This window comes from Carassius carassius, chromosome 1 (genome assembly GCF_963082965.1).
Source record: "Carassius carassius chromosome 1, fCarCar2.1, whole genome shotgun sequence".
NCBI classification, from domain to species: Eukaryota; Metazoa; Chordata; class Actinopteri; order Cypriniformes; family Cyprinidae; genus Carassius; species Carassius carassius.
The window spans coordinates 27,411,027-27,428,776 of NC_081755.1; the positions used below are offsets into that span (position 1 = coordinate 27,411,027).

A 17,750-nucleotide genomic window follows, 5' to 3' on the forward strand; every position below is an offset into this window, starting at 1 on the left:
ATGTAGCATAAACAAGCACGCACGCACACACACACACACACACACAAAAACAAACATTTTGATTACTACGATTGGATGTCCAGCCCCAGGACATCATTTATGTTCTTGTATGAATCTGTGGTATAAAAAATGATCCATCTTCCTTTAATGAACTTGAGAGTGTTATGGTTATGGCTCTCTGTGTCTGCTTGATCCTTCAGCCGGGATCCGCTCTACACCACAGGGCTTGACTCACAGTTGATGACTGATAGCATCGAAACTATAAATACTCTAACTAAAATTTGATCTCATTTTATGAAGTGAAATAAATGAAGAGCGCTGATGAGCGATGCAAAATATTTTATTTGATATTTGAGGTATTATTAGACACTAATTCAGAAAGCTCTTTTGGTTGAACTGAATTGTTTAAGGCACTATAGGAACATTTCGGCATGATGCTGTACTGTACTTCCATGGCTTTACTGTAATAGCTATTAAGAATGAAAACAGTAACAGAGTACAGCATCACAGTTTCTATTTATGCATATCAAGTGGTATAAGGCCCCTTAACCTCCGTCTCTCCTAGTTTTTATTTATTCATCCTGTCCTTTGCCCTGCAGAGCCCCGAGAAGCCCATTTGCAGTAGTAAAGAGATTAATAGGAGAGGAGCCATCCGTAATAAGAGTAGACTGCAGACCCAAAGACTGCAGGAGCTTCACCTGGAAGAAAACATGGTACATGTTTCATTGGGTTATTTTATCCCACTGACAAAAGATTAAAACGGCAGAATCTTAATCCATCCATAAAGCATTTGTGATGCAAAGCCACTAAAGAAAGATGTTCGTTTGCTATCCCAATGCTGGCTTACCTGTAGTTCGGGCCCGGCTCGGGCCATTTCCTTCAGGGTTTCTGTGCCCAGGTTCTCCATCAACTGCTTGAAGCGCAAGCTCTCAATCTCTGCCATTTTCTGCTGCTTTTGTACCTCCAGTTGGTCCATCTCCTTCTTGTACTTCAGTTCCTCCTCACGCGCCTTACACAGACGGGCCAGCTCAGCGTCCTGACACACAGAGGAGAGGAAAATGGTCAAAACCTAACAGGGTAAAAATAGAAAAAGATGAGAACTAGCATAGTCTGGATGACATACGGCCTCAATTTTCTGAGCCTCTGCTTTGAGTCTGGCCTCTTCGACCGCTGCCTCTCCCTGTATACGAGCTGCCTCGGCTCTCGATTGTGCCTCAGCCTTCGCCGCTCCTGTACTCTCCACTGCAGCACTGGGAAACACACACACTGATTACTGACCGTCAAAACCTTAAATGTGCAGACAAACATTAGCATAGCATTGGCCCTCGCAGTGAACTCACCTCAGAGCCTCCAGCTCAAGCAGCTCCTTCCTGGCTTTCTCTGCCTCTGCCTGGTCTGTGATCTTCTGCCTTTCCAGCCGACCCCGAGCCTCCTGCTCCAGACGCTCTGCCTCGTGTCTGAAAGAAGGAAAATTAATGTAAATAGGCATGACGAACAAATACATAGGAAAAATAGGGGAAGCTGATGGAATAACAGAAGTTTAAGTCTTTTTTAAAGCTACACTATGTCATTTTTGGCACTCTAACAGTTAATAAATGAAACTTTCTCTGTCTTGCAAAAGAACATTTTAAGTTACATAGTGTACCTTTGAAGAAAACATCAGAGGAAACGATTGTTTATTTTAATTGAGAGATTCAGTGAGTCTAAGAATTAGGTGAAGGAAAAAATTCCCATCAAGCTTTTCACTATCGCTGATATTTGCACGCGATTGCTGCATTTCTATGGAAGCATATGGGTAGAAATATTCAATTTGGGATGTTATATGCAAAATGACAATGCAATATGTAAAATGGCAATGCATGTCTGTATTTACATTTACATTTTCCAATACATTTGTGCCACGTTTGGTGCAAAATGAAAATGAAAATTAAATTACATAATTTTCATTTGCCATTTCATACACTAGTTTTAATCTGTAAAATGAATACTAATTTTAACGCTTTATAAGTTGCAAAATTAAAATTAAAATGTGTTACAGAAATGATTAGATATGTATAACATGTTCAAGCAAAAACTGTGGCAAAATGATCATTCAAATGCTATTTTTCTTAAATGCATTAACTCTCACAGTCAAGACACTTACAATTGCATTTTCATTCAATGTCCCGCAATGAATGTAGCAAAATTCAATGTGCACATTGAAAATGCATTCCAAGCCGATCACGTCTCCGCCCCCTCTCGACACGTCAATCACTGCGTGAACAAGGCGGGACTTGCAGAAGGTCTGAGACTCAAATCTCAAGAAGAGGATTCAAGTGAGAGAACATGGACAAGACATGGTCCGTGTACGTTTTGATAATTTCGGTTTATGGCTTCAATATTTCATTCGCACTTGTGGGCGGAGCTGAAACGCTGCTTTCATCTGATTGGTCGAATCGCTCCAGCTTCAGCTCGGTCTTTTCATTCTTTCAGACCGAATAAGAGTCAGTGCGAGTGAAGCACTTTAATGTCTGAAACTACACTCACTGTTAATTAGCATAATATTTTAATCAGATGTAGCTGGGCACATAATTCGTGCTGCTGAGACCTACAAGAGACCCCGTTAAATTATTTCTAGGTTATAGTATTGTATAAATATTAAAAACAGTGCAAATAGTTCTGTCTCCTTGGATAACAGTGAAGTGGAAATAAATATAGTTAAATTTATGAAATAAAATTAAATAGGATTTTTTGGGAAGGTAAGTCTGGCCAGTTATACAGCAACACGAGTCAGACGAGTCTGAAGATCTGAGCTGAATTTGGTGAAACAATAAAGTTCTAGTCTGTGTCAATTACTCTCATAATAAATAATAATAATAAAAAAATAATTTTCGGACTATAAGTCGCACCTAAGTATAAGTTGCATCAGTCCAAAAATACGTCATGACGAGGAAAAACATATATAAGTCGCACTGGACTAAGTCGCATTTATTCAGAACCAAGAGAAAACATTACCGTCTACAGCCGCACATACCTAGTGGCTTATGACTTAAAATATGAGAGTGGTAAACGTTACAGACATGGAACTGTTCAGTCTATTATTGATTTTTTTTACACTTCATTCCACTTCACTTTTATCCAAAGAGACAGAACTATTTGCACTGTATTTATCAGTGGGACAATATTCATACAATACTACAACCTATGCAATAATTTGCAGGTCGCAGCAGCACGAATTATGTGCACAGCTACATCTGATTAAAATATTATGCTAATTAACAGTGAGCGGTGGTTTCAGACATTACAGTGTCACACTCGCACTGACTCTTATTCTGCCTGAAAGAATGAAAAGACCGAGCTGAAGGTGGAGCAATTCGACCAATCAGATCAAAGCATGATCAAAACGTACACGCATAGATATAAACCTATGACGTCGTACACGGACCAACTGTCTTGTCCATGTTCTCTCACTTGAATCTTCTTGAGTCTTGAGCATAGACAGTAAAAGACACAGTGACCCCATTGGATTCAACTGAGAAAAATGAAGTCAAATAGAAGCACGCACTTCCTGGGAGTCGGGCGTACTGCGCAGACTCAAACTGAGCTTGATGATGTAGATGTCACGCGAGCAACCTGTAAATCTTCTAATCGCTGTGCCAAGAGAAATCTGAATCACCCACCGAATCTTCCAGAGAAGGCGAGCGTGAACAGGAGCACATTTTGGTAAGTATTCTGATTAATTATCTCCCTTGACTTTATGCCTCCACGTCCCCCCGATTAGCCTCATAGACAGTAAAAGATTGCCTGTGAGCCTATCCTGCTGTCCATACGGTAATTTCTCTACTGTGCGACAGAGAGTCGCTGGTTATGACGCAATCGTTAGCCTATTTTTTACGAAAACTGCTTCTGATTCTAATTGAATTTTGCTACATTCATTGCGGGACATTGAATGAAAATGCAATCGTAAGTGTCTTGACTGTGAGAGTTAATGCATTTAAGAAAAATAGCATTTGAATGATAATTTTGCCACAGTTTTTGCTTGAACATGTTATACATATCTAATCATTTCTGTAACACATTTTCATTTTAATTTTGCAACTTATAAAGCGTTAAAATTAGTATTCATTTTACAGATTAAAACTAGTGTATGAAATGGCAAATGAAAATTATGTACTGTATTTTCCGGACTATAAGTCGCTCTTTTTTCATAGTTTGGCTGGTCCTGCGACCTACAGTCAGGTGCGACTTATTTATCAAAATTAATTTGACATGAACCGAGAGAAATGAGCCAAGAGAAATGAACCAATAGAAAACATTACCGTCTACAGCCGCGAGAGGGCGCTCTATGCTGCCAGAGATGCTGCTCAGTGCTACTGTAGCCTACACTGAGCAGCATTGAGCGCCCTCTCGCGGCTGTAGACGGTAATGTTTTCTCTTGGTTCTTGGTTCTAAATAAATGTGAATTATAGTCCAGTGCGACTTATGTTTTTTTTCCTCATCATGACGTATTTTTGGACTGATGCGACTTATACTCAGGTGCGACTTATAGTCCGAAAAATACGGTAGTTTAATTTTCATTTTCATTTTGCACCAAATGTGGCACAAATGTATTGGAAAATGTAAATGTAAATACAAAATTCATTGTCATTTTGCATATTACATTCCAAATTGAATATTGCTACCCATATGCTTCCATACATTTCACCCCCTAGTGGCACGTATGTAAAATAAGTATAGATATGTGTATAAAATACAAACACATGAAAAAAAATACAATCAGAAAACAACAATATACTAATCGTAATTTGTTCCCTGAGCGTTTAAGAACCGATTTAAAATTAGCTGGTGAAGGAGCAGACCTTGGCGGTGGGTTCGGGTGCTGCAACAGAGAAGGACCGTCCACCCTTAAATGTACTTTAAATTTACCTTAAATGTCATATTTGTTGTATATTTGACATTTTAGCACATTGAACATATTGGTTAATCTCACCATGGTTCTCACTAATCTAATAGTTCTGATTAGAAAAGCTGAAAGGTTTGAATATTCGGATGCATCTGAAGCCTGGATCTGAAAAGTTCTGCAAACACATTTGACTGTAACATGACGCAGCCACTGCACTACTCTTACTGGAAATGAATCTGGCTAAATCTGTCTGTTGTTTGTCTGAGATAGTAAAAAGTACGTAGTAATGTTGAATTCTGTAACATAAGAAATTTTATGATTTTAAGGATTTAAATTGTAATTATTAATATTATATGTAAATTAAAGAATTTAAATATTTAAATAATTGATTGAAATAAAAAATGCTAGAGAGAGTAAGGTGCTGTGTTTGGTTTGTACCGTGCAGTAGCCTCCTGTGAATTGGTGGTGATCTCGATGGCTAGCTGCACACTCTTCTGCAGGGCGTCGCGGGTGCGCTGGTCCACCGGCTCCACAGACTGAATGTCCACGCTGCTGATAACTAACCCGTTCTGATTGAAGCGCAGGCTGGACCGCACCGCAAGCTTCTCATCAAAACCAAAGACAGCTGAACAGATGATCCTGTTGGAGTTCTGAAAGAGGAAAAGATGCATAAGGTCCGAGCAAAGACATAAGACAAACAAGCCTGGTCACATCCTAATCATCATCTGTTCACTCTTGAATTGATGTCTTTGGGACGTTTTTTTTTGCTTTTAGGGGCTTAAGCATACATGGAAAATGAACAAATCAAGAAACACACAACATGAAAGCTTTACAGTAAATAACAAATGGAGCTGCAGTATTGTATGAGTTTTAAAACGCTTTCAAAGCAGTTTGTAACACACATGGACACACGGGTAAAATATAGAAAAACACGACATTATACATTACTGTTCAAAAGCATGGGGTTGGTAAGACTTTTATAAAGTTTTTGAAAGAAGTGTTATATGCTCACCTGCATTTATTTAATGAATATACAGTAAAAAGGTAATATTGTGAAATATTATTACAATTTAAAATTACTGTTTGCTATTTTAAGTCTAGTTCATTCGTCTGATGTCAAAGCTGGATTTTCAGCATCATTACTCTAGTTTTCAGTGTCACATGATCATTCACAAAACTTCATTCTGATATGCTGCTCAAGAACATTTCTTCTATATATTTCTTAAAAATGTCGTAACAGCTAAATGTTTTTGTGGAAACCTTGATACATTTTTTTCAGAAACTTCAAAAGAACAGCATTTAATTGAAGCAGGATTTTTTTGTAACTTTGCACATTAACATTGTATCCTTGCTAAATAAAGGCACTGTATTCAATCTTAAAAAATACATATCTTACTGACCCCAAACTTTTGAATGGTAGTGTAAACTTTAATTGCCACATTTACAATCACTAAACAAAGAGAGGTATCAGAGCAATAAATCTCTGAAGGTGTGTCACATACCTTGTGGAAATCATCAAACTGCACTGAGGCCACGGCTCCTCTGATTCTGGAAGCGATGGCTTTGCACGCGTCACCCACAAAATCTGGCACAGAGAACAGAGCTGTAGCCTTGGCCGCCTCAGTGGGCTGTTTGATATCAAAGTGCCTGACACAGAGGGAAAGAAAGTGAGCTCACTCCTCTGATCAGCCTTTTGTTTATTTGCACTTCATTTTTACTCCTGGAGACATTTTCTAATAAGGCTTTAGATGACGCAAACACAACGAACCAGTTGTAAGAGAGCTGCAGCTGCAAGCGAGCGTGATCGGCCGTCTCGATGATGATGATGTCCGTGCAAAAGTCTGGGCCAAGCAGGAGACAAATGGTTTTGATGACATTAGGACGTTTGGGTTTGTCTCCGGAAAGGGAAAGAACTGTAAACTGTTCATCAGGTCCCAGCATCACCATTTCAGGGCCAAACACCACCCTGTGAGAGAAACAGAATGAGAAAGAGAATGGAAAAGAGAAATTATTTTAAGTTTTTCACTTAGCAATGTAACAATTAACTACACACACACACACAAAAAGTAATAAGTCATAAAAATAAAACTACTTATGAAGAATTCCACAGAACTAAAATATGGACCTATAAGTTTTAGGAAAGATGTTATATGTATAACCATATGTCTGTCACTACTACATACCTGGCCCTCTTCTCTCTGTAGTCATACACCTGCACAGCCGCATTGTGTGGGACACGATAGGACACCAATCTGGTTTTATCTCTCTCGGCTTGTGCAATGTTTCTTCCTCGCTCCGAGCGGTCTGCTAGCGATTGAGACAGAAGAGTCTCCACATTGGCTGGAAGCTCTTTCTCCCACAGTTCCTCATCCTGCGTTAGCATGTAGGTCTGGCCAATCACAGCACGCACCTGAGAAGCAGACAGAAGGTCAGCTGGGATATAAAGCACTTTCATTTCATGATGCTGTTTCTGAGGTTTTAGCGTTTACACTCGAGCTTGTTTGGGTTCGTCAATATTAATTCAATTAATAAAACTCAAGCTACACTGTAGTCCTTCAATAAGAAACATGAGACTGAGCCTTATTATGTTACAGTCATTGTGTTACATTTTCTAAACTGAAATAAAAGATTAAGGAATATTTCACCTCAAAATTTCATTTCCAAAATATTTTTCCTAACCCTTATCATTTTTTTTGTCTGTCTGACACAAAAGTTCGATTTTTGGATGATTGTCATAGCTACACTTTAAAATTTATAAAATGTATTTATTCATGAAATTTATTTTAAGGTGTCCTTGTTCATGTTACATGTACTTACTATTATAATAACAATAAATGATGCATAATTACATGCAAGTAACCCTAAACCAAACCCTAATCATATAGTAATTACATGTAGTTAATAAATATTACTCAGTACTTAAATATATAATTAGACTGTAACAAGGACACCTTAAAATATTTGTAATATTATTTATTTTAATGATATATCTGTTATTTTAATATTCTGAAGTTATATGAGAGCTGTGTGTGTGGAACAGCCAATATTCACAAAAAAATCTTCCCCTCCGCTGTGGTTTATAATCAAATTATGATGACATTAGATGCACACTTTACAACAAATTAAGTTGTACATTTTAGTCTTCCCATGTGACTATTCTAAAAAAAAAAAGACTTGAATGTGATTTTGGAAATCGTAGAAATTTAAAGAATGCATTTGGTCTTAATGGTCAAATCTTGCCTTTCCAGTTTTGATGTCTCGGACGTAAATGCCCTCATTCTCATCCAGCGGGATAGCATCTCGTCTAAGCAACACCTCTACAGTGGCGGGCGGCACGTATTCGATTGGGCCGCGCAGCATCCAACGGTCACCTGGACGCCGCTGTATTCCCTTCTTTTTGGCTCGGCTGGCCCCTTCTTCTTCATCTTCCTCTTCCTGCTGAAGCGTTGAGGAGTGGGGAGGTGGGGTGGAAGAGAGAAAGAAGGAGGGAGGAGTAACAATGGCAAACATTAGTGTAAGGTGGGGACAGACACTGCAGCACAAGTGACATACGATCAGACTGTGTGCATAAGCCAAGGTGAATGAATAGAAAAAAAATGCATATCGGGAATGCATAAAAATCATATTTATCAAAAAAAAAATGAGGACGGGAATTAAAGTATTCATAATGGGGAGGGGGAAAAAGGGAATGATTTAATGAAGGAAGTGATCCGCTGACATATTAGTGCTCTAAATGTCAGTTAAATGATGATTTATGTTCACACAATATGTTCATTGATCCAGAATCAAGTTCTTCTTGTTCACACAAATTTATGACACAGCAATTTATTAGTTTTAATAAGCGCCCTAAACAACAAACCTAGTTCACAAACACAAAAATCAAGTGGGTGAAAAAGCACTCTCTCAAACATTTCAGGAATGCTGACAGAGTTATATGAACTAAAGGGCAACGGCAGCACCCAGTGAAACAGGTAACGTCTGTAAACACAATACACCCACTCTCTATTTGTCTTCTTTTGTTCTGAAATCTCCAACAGCCTAGTCTAGGTCCACACCCTGCATTTTCACTCATTTCTCTCCTTGTTTGAATACTATTTGAATGAATCAGAGCGCTCTTCTTTTTCTCTACTGCAGACCGCAGTTGTTCAGAACACCTTCAACCTGCACATGCAGCTGTTCATACACTCAATTTCTATTTAATTATGTACTAAATGAGTGATTTTAGTAATTGATTACGGATGATCAAACATGTCCTTTACCCCCTCAGTGTCTATGAAGGCTTCGACAGCACGCAGCACGAGTCCCTCCTCCTCTGACAGCACATATACATCCTGAATGCCGTTCTCCAAATGCTCTCCTGGCCTGAGGAAGAACGAACGCTCACCCTGTGAGACCACCAGACAGAAAGAGTCAGTGCAAGTTACATTTGAAATTTACATCGCAAAGTTATTTTAAATCTATATTTATGGTTCTATTAGAATTTACAGTGGATTTAACATAAAACATGAAACCTAAATAGCCATTGATGAGTATTAATCAGTATTTTATGATTAGGTTGAAAGAGCAGAGAAAGAGCAAAAAAAAAGTAAAATGTCTGCATACATTAGCCATGATTAAAAAGTTATGCGCTTTCAGGGCATTAGATTATAATATGGCAAATTAAATATTATTAAAAGCTATAAGATACTTGAGGAACAATGTTACAAAACATTGCAATCAAAATAAAATAAAAAATTCTATTTGTCATAGAATCCTGAAAACATGTATCAATGTTCCCATAAAAAATATTAAACAATAATTAGAAATGTTTCTTGTATTAGAGTAATTTAAAATGATTTCTGAAGGATCGTGTGACGCTGAAGACTGGAGTAATGATGCTGGAAATTCAGCTTTGCATCACAGGAATAAATGGGATTTTAAAATATATTCATCAGTATTAGTGATTATGTTATATTTAAAAAACAAAGTGTAACATTTGTTACACATGCTCATGATTAACATGTTGTAACCTTTACCTCTTGCACACTTTGCATCAGATTTATTTTTGCCAAAAACTGCAAAAAAGTTTTGCAGATGTCATTTTCATTCATATACTTTTAAGTGTGACTTGAGAGTTTTATATTAGGCCCCTGTTTATCCTGCGCAGCAGCCTTCAGTATAATGATGGGTTTCAGTAATAGCCACTTAACATTAAATGCGTTGAAACCACAGAACGATTCGCTCACCTTCACCACTCTCTTCTGTCCAAGCTGAGGTTTTCCGTCAGCCCCCACGGGGTCCAGAACCACGCAGTACTGCCTGCTGTTCAGAGTGGTTACGTCCACCACCCCGACAACCTCCTCGGCCACAGAGGGAATGTGAGCCTCTCTGTCTGCCACGGTCACCAGCCACTCTTCTCCGGTGCGCCGCTCTCGGCCCCCGGCGTCACGGAACGGACGGAGAGCACGCACATGCAGAGCATTCTAATGAACGGGGAATGACAAGCAGGCATTGAGAATTAAGCTTGGGGCAAAATTGTGCTCTGAAACTGTGACTTCATTAGTAGAGAGCTTTGGTCCTTAATCACTATGTGCTATACGTTAACCTTTCTGTTGAACCAATTAACCCCCCAATCTCTTATTACCTGTCTACTTAAAGTGTGAATGGAGAAATAACACATGCTATTGGGAAGTATAGGGAAAGGGACAGAAGAGGGTACCTTGTCCGTGAGGATGAAAGCATTGATGATATCCACCACCTCTTCATGAGCTCCAGGCAGATAAGCTCCCACCTTACAGACTTGCCATTCCTCGCCTGAAACACACACACAATTTCAGCCACATGTATTTGAATATGCATGCAAAATATGAACTGTTAACTATGTTTGCCTATACAATGAAAGGCAATTAGCCACTGAAAGGCCACTGACTTCCACTGTATTGACATTTTTTTTTTTTAACTTTTGTGTTCCACAGAAGGATAAGATCATGCAGGTTTGGAACAACACGAGGGTGAGTAAGTCATGAAAGTGAACTATCTCACAAACCAGTAACTCTTTGGACTCCACTGCGGTCCAGGCCCTCTTTGCGTGCTCGGAGGCGAATGGCCTGATTCTCTCTGATCACCGTGGCCTTTATGACTTCAAGTACCGCCACCTCCTTCCTGGGAATGTACGTCCCTGCCGGAAATAAAACACTCTCCAGGTTGGACATCTTACAGTATATGGCATACATTACGAAGGATGCAGTGCACTTTATTGTGATTGAGAGTAGCTTGCATTTCCCCTTTTCAATTTACACATGAAAATGAAATAGAAAACAACTGTACTCTTCATTTTCTCTTAAAAATAGGGTCTCTGTTTTTTACGCCATGTTGTCTAATGTCGGTTCCTCCTCCTTAGATACTTTGAAACTAGTATGGGAAAAAGATTTTGGAACTAATCTCAGTAACGAGGATTGGGTTTCGGCCTGTTCTGGCATCTACTTTAGAGGCGCATCAATATCAAACCATGAGCAAAGCTTCAAGTTCATTTACAGGACTTATTTAACGCCGGTTCGCTTCCACAAGATCTTTCCTAATGCTTCCCAACTGCGTTTCAAATATTGGTACGGTCATGCATGTGTTTTGGGACTGTGATATGATCAAGACTTACTGGAAAGAAATACATAAAGCTGTTCAGAAGATTATTGGTAAATCTTTTGCTTTATCCCCAAGTATCTATCTCTTGAACTGTAAAGCTGAATTACATCTCAACCACGATCAAGAATGTGTGTTACATTTTTGTACCTTTTTGGCAAGAAAATGTATACTTTTGTTGTGGTCCACTCGTCATGTCCCTTCCGTCCAGTGTTGGGCAGTAACTAGTTACATGTAACGGCATTACGTAATTTAATTACAAAATTATTGTTACAGTTACAGTTACTAAGAAAAAATGAGTAATTAAATTACAGTTACTTATGAAATTTTTTACGATTACAAAGGGGATTACATTTAAATATTTACACACATACAGATTTAACTGATTTCTTTCCCAAATTGCACTGACTATTCTGAGACATACCGCCCTAATAATTTCCGGGATGCGGAAATACAGTCTGGTTCGTAGAATCCAGTCATAAAAACGAAATGCCTAACGCGGACGCAATATGCCACATTTTGGATGACTAAATCAAAAGTAGGTCAGTACACTTGAATCAAAACATGACATCGACTAGTGTCTGTGAATATTAAGCCCCAAAAATGCAATATATGACTTGCACATTCTGCGTGTCTGTGGAAATCAGGCGCGGACTGGACACCGGGAGAACCGGGACAATTCCCGGTGGCCTGACAGCCGATTTTGCCCCACTATTTAATATCATTATTGTATAATTACCTGCCGAATGTACTAAAGCGATCATTTGCGAATGAAGTGTTAGTCATGACTCGCGCGCTCTCCGCGCCTCCGCCAAACGGTTTGGATCAGACTCAGAGTAATCAATGCGAGAGAGAGAGAGAGAGAGAGAGAGAGAGAGAGAGAGAGAGAGAGATCTGCTGGAGCAGAGAAGCAGAACTACTGTTCAGGGTTTTAGGTCAGTTTCATCTGTAAAGATGCTTTTTTGTCTTTGTTTTTTTATTTATTTAATCAAGCAGCACCACGTTGCTCATCAGTCATCACTCAAAATACTATATAAAGGACATCATTATTATCTGTTGTAATGTTACAGTAGGAATTTATCTGAAAAAAAAAATCTGATTTTTTTATAGCTTTAGGGGGAGCTATAGGACAGACAACAACACAACCCTTACGAAAATTAAAATTTTAATATTTAACTATAAATCCAGAGAAAATGGTTACTATTGTTTAACTGTGATAACCAAAAATGTAAAATTATTTTACAAATGTATTTATTTAAAAATAAATACAAATCCATTTTCAAAAAACAAAACAAAAAAACAAGCTTATTTTACTTTTATATAGGCTAATAAAAGCATAGTAATTTTTTGTAAGGGAAGAACATGACTCATGTACAATATTTGGATTTTCTATAAAGATATTGTAGTAGTGTAGAGTATTGTAAAGTATAGTTTTGTTCAATCCTGAGTATTAAAGTCATGAGAGAGATGGATAACAGGGCAAAATAAAGAGACTGAAGAGAAACATGGAAGTGAAGGTGCAGTTCAGGAGAGAACTTTTAATTATTTTGCATGTCCCCAAATTAAAGATTTAAACCTTTTTTATGTCAGGTCCATACAAAAAATAGTTTTGTCCATGAATTTGTTTGTATGAGTTAGAATTTTCCAGTCTGAATTTTTTCAGCCCCTCCTGTAAATTAATGGCAAAGACATGGTTTCATTTATTACACATAGGCCTACTGAAGCTCGCAGTGTTTTCAACCTCTGCTGCCTCAGTATAGGAGTACACGAGCACATTTCTAGAACTGCTCTGTGTCACTTCATGTGCATTTTACTTATTTTGAGAAAACTATCATCATATACAAAGAGACAGCAGTTTCAAAAAAACACCAATGTTTCTGGAGTTTATTACACAGGATACGACACATGCTTATTAGATAACTGTATTTAAGTTGATGTATATGCTTTTATTTATTATTCTTTAATTTTCACAAATTTAGAAAAGTAATCAAAAAGTACTCAAAAGTAATTAGTTACATTACTTTAATAAAGTAATTGAAAAAGTTACACTACTATTACATTTTAAACAGGGTAACTTGTAATCTGTAACCTATTACATTTCCAAAGTAACCTTCCCAACACTGCTTTCCGTCAATATGTGGTTGAGTCAAGTTGCCACATATCTACCTTTAAAAAAACTAACCTGTGATTTACACCGGAGGTCTAATGACTTTTGGCATGTTTGGTCCCCTCTTTTGAATTACCTTGAGAAAGTATGTTGATTGTCTTTATTTCTTGATTTTTGTTTGGACTGGTGCTATTGCCCTTCATTCAACTCCTGAACTATCATTGTATAACTGTATGATGGACTGTATGATGAATGACTATAAACGCATAATGAAAAAAAAAGAAAATGAAAATGTTGCTTAACATATAAATGCACGTATATAGTGATAGTTACATTAGCGCATGCTAGTACTTAACCATAAAGCAAAATATGCAGACGATATGATCAATGAGTTAGTTATCAATATTTCAATTAAACTGCAATTAACATGTCTGTGTAGTACAAATGAATTTTTCTATTAACTTAATCTTTGAGTTGGTTTACTTAAATGTTTCTCAGTTTTCTGAACTTATCGGATTTTACAATGCAGACAAAACTAAATAAGCGAAAAATCTTCTTGAAAGTTATTTGGGCTTTACTCAACATGTGTAGGAAAAAAAACATTGGGGCATTCTTCTATGTACTGTAGCATTGCACCATGAGGAACATCTTGACTTGCTTTTATTTCCCTCTGAACTTCATCAATTTAAATTGTCAATTGCTCTGAGCAATTAAACTAGTTCAGGTTGGCACCCAAAACCCTGTAAAGCTAATGGTAGTTGTGCGGCAGTGGTACCTGGTCCCTCAAACAGCCACTCGTCTCCTGCTACCCTCTTCTCTCCTCCATCCTCCTCAAAGTCCAGCAGGGCCTGCAGACGCAGGGCTGTGTCCGGATACACAATCTGCAGTGGCGTCACATCCTGTGAGAGACAGAGAAGTAGACCAGGTGTTTCATAACAATAAGAAGATAATTATATTAGAATGTAAAATAATAATCATTACAATAAATAACGATAAGAGATCTGCTGCAAAATGGTGCTCGTTGTGATCTAGTCAACATGAGCTGATAAAAAACATAGGTGTGACACAGATTTGCCACTTTTTTTTGATGGAAACCACCACCTGTTGAAACTACCCACAAGTCTGAGCTCTTAAGCTACAAGCTGCTGCAAAGCAACATGTTTCTCAACTTCATACCTTCTGAATCTCTTCACCAGGGTAGAGGGGGAACGGGTCCTGGGTCAGACGGATCTCCAGGTCAGCATGTCTGAGCTTAGCTTGACCTGATGCATCAAACTGAACCTGGCCTTCATCATTTCGGGCAACAGGGTTGAGCACAACACAATAGTGCCTGGGAGGCACCATGATCATGCGGACAGGGGCAAACAGAATCCTAAAAGAAAAGAATCACAGACACTTCAGAGAATCACAGACACGATCGTTCAAAAGTATGGGGTCAGTACATTTTCTCAGACTTTTATTCAACAAGGATGCAATTAATTTAATTAAATGTCACAGTTAAGACATATATAATGTTACAAAATACTTTCAATAAATGCTGCTCTCTTAAACTTTGCATTACTCAAAGAAAAACGTGTTCACAGTTTCCACAGAAATATTAAGCAGCACAGCTGTTTTTAATATTGATAATAATAAGAAAGCAGCAAATCAGAATGATTTCTGAAGGATCGTGTGACACTGAAGACTGGAGTAAAGATGCTGAAAATTCAGCCATCACAGGAATAAATATATAGTAAAAAATTAAATATTATTTCACAATATAACTGTTTTCAATGTATTTTTGATCAAATAAATGCAGTCTTGGTAAGCAAAAGAGACTGCCTTCAAAAACATTAACAAATCTTAATTAAATCTTAACTTTTGAACTAAAATAGTGATTTGTATTTGTAAAAATAACTGAAAGCTTGAGATGAATATAAACTGATAGAGTTAACTGTATGAAATATAGAACATCGACCTAAACCATATTAATAAATAGTTCATATAATCTGTTGTTTGAATTCAGCTTAATTACACACCACGTATCCCAGCAACTCTCTCTTTCATCACAGCCTGAAACCGGACAGCCTCCTAATTTGCAAATGCCCTACATATAATGCCCCAGTTTAGCCACTAAAATTTCCTTGTTTACATTCAAATTAAAAATCAATTTACATAAAATCTAAAAAACCCAATGGGAACCTGTATTTCAAGGTCTATTGCCAGGTTACCTCTCATTGTCCTGGCGTATATAGGTGAGAGGGCCGATCTCCACCCGTGCAATATTGGTGTTTTGATCCAACACATGGGTGTAGTGGTGAGGGGGGATCCTGATGATTGAGGCACCGAGCAGCTGATCAGCGTCCATATTTCTTCCAACCGGTACTCCTCACAAACTCTAATTTGGAGGAATGTAGAGATTAGTGACCAAAATGCAGTAAAATTACAGAGATATAGTGATAATCTGTGCATATGACTACTTCTTCTACAATGTGATTAATCATTTATGCTGTCTTCCATTTGCTACGTGATACCTTAAAAAGCTTCCTCTGTCTGTGTTAGTTTTTATTCTGCATGAAAAATCCAATGATATAATGGTGAGCAGGATAAGATTTCATGAGCGAACACACCTCAGCTTCTTATCTCTTTGGGACAAATTCATGATGTGATAACACTTAGCTTGTTGTCTGGGATTATAACTGATAAAATGCTGAAAAGTCCTTGATTTTGTCAAATCTAAATTGTAGCTTTATACACACACACATACACAGCAACACAATTGTTAGATCAACCTCTAAGAATGTTGACCAACACTTGAATCGCCCCTTAACCTTTACTAGTGATATCAGGTAGTTTATCTGGCAAATTCAGTTAAAGATGAAGTAATACCACGCAATCTAACTGTGCTTGTGTGTGCACAATGGACACCCCTTTCTCTGGAGTATATTTTTCAATTTGTCACTTGGTGCCATGCAAATTTCAAAGGATTATTGGATTAGGTGCTACCAAGTCACAAAGAGCATATTAATTTGAAATTAAGCAAACTTTGTTACAACGGGCAGAAAAATATGGCATAATTTTAGCTATTATATTTATATCTTAGAACTTTATCAGTAACAGTGTAACTGTTTCAGTGTGAATTTGAGACTTGATTTTAGTTATAATATACAGTCATAATATCATTATTGCGGAGTCACATTTCCGTCTTAATGCTATATAATATTCCAAAACTTCTAATCCTTCTACACATTCTACCTGGCCTTGGCTGACAGTGTGATCAAATTAACATTTGAAATAACTAATAAAACACCATAAGCGGATGTTTTATTATTTATGACTGCATTCAGAACAGAAAAAAAAACATATATATATATATATATATATATATATATATATATATATATATATATATATATATATATATATATATATATATATATAAAATTTGTGTTTCTCGGCTTTAATATGTACATTTACGCATACGAACGCCCATAAAACAAACGCATTTGTCTCAAGTCAATCAACTAATCTTCCGCATACTGTGACGCCAGTGCGTGGGCTGGACACGTTCACTGTGCACCAAATAGTAAACCATGTAATCTGAGGATGAACGCGGAAATTACAGAACTGCATTAATGCATTACTTTAGTGACGATAAAAACATCGGAAAGAACTGACTAAAGGTTGGCAGGACAGAAAAGTATAAGCTTAATGATATCACAAATGAAACTACTTCCGCGTTGCTTATAAAAATGCATCGTCCTCCGTGCATTACATCTTCATTAGTTCATCATGACGCAATTAAATAACATTCACAACTAAGCAAGTTAAGATGAATCTAGCTGCCCTAATGCAGTTTATCCTTTCAAGACTCGTCTTCAAAAAACTTGCGACATAAACGAGACTTACAGTTTCAGAAGAATGCGTCTTTAAAGCTGGCAGTCCGTCAGACGAGTGTGACTGCTGTGCGCTGGTTTATAGTACCTCGCGCTGGTAGGTGTGTCCCGGGAAGGAGGGGGCCCAGAGTGGGATTTCGCGGAGCAGGAGTCACTGCATCACGTGGCTTACTGTAGCTGAAATTATAGATCGTGATGTAGGCCAGCACATATATAATCATTGTATTTCTAAGTGTTAAATCAACCACCTGTTTGTTCGCTTTGTAACATT

The 17,750-nt window shown here is 37.7% G+C and overlaps 1 protein-coding gene across 2 annotated transcripts; it reads right to left on the minus strand.

Moving 5' to 3' along the window:
• Positions 1-440: 440 nt before the first annotated feature.
• LOC132143566 (major vault protein-like) lies at positions 441-17,620 on the minus strand. 2 transcript variants are annotated; one of them, XM_059553919.1, is made up of 17 exons: positions 17,493-17,620; positions 15,815-15,981; positions 14,781-14,976; positions 14,380-14,503; positions 10,908-11,039; positions 10,581-10,675; positions 10,108-10,344; positions 9,142-9,267; positions 8,123-8,317; positions 7,066-7,292; positions 6,651-6,848; positions 6,385-6,529; positions 5,321-5,532; positions 1,341-1,457; positions 1,124-1,250; positions 848-1,036; positions 441-698 (listed from the first exon to the last, which is right to left on the minus strand). In XM_059553919.1, exons 2-17 carry the CDS (start codon positions 15,949-15,951, stop codon positions 573-575), a joined length of 2,583 nt encoding a protein of 860 aa, XP_059409902.1. In that variant the 5' UTR covers positions 15,952-15,981; positions 17,493-17,620; the 3' UTR covers positions 441-572. The 2 variants fall into 2 exon arrangements, with proteins under 2 accessions (XP_059409902.1, XP_059409893.1); XM_059553910.1 differs by having other exon boundaries at positions 8,123-8,320.
• Positions 17,621-17,750: the final 130 nt, after the last annotated feature.

Bases quoted from the DNA above. Each gene is read 5' to 3' on its own strand.
- LOC132143566 (XM_059553910.1), bottom strand. From the start codon at position 15,951: ATGGACGCTGATCAGCTGCTCGGTGCCTCAATCATCAGGATCCCCCCT. The intron at 10,345-10,580 runs GTACCCTCTTCT...CCCGTTCATTAG, and splicing joins CTTTCATCCTCACGGACAAG to AATGCTCTGCATGTGCGTGC. The intron at 1,251-1,340 runs GTGAGTTCACTG...TGTGTTTCCCAG, and splicing joins CTTGAGCTGGAGGCTCTGAG to TGCTGCAGTGGAGAGTACAG.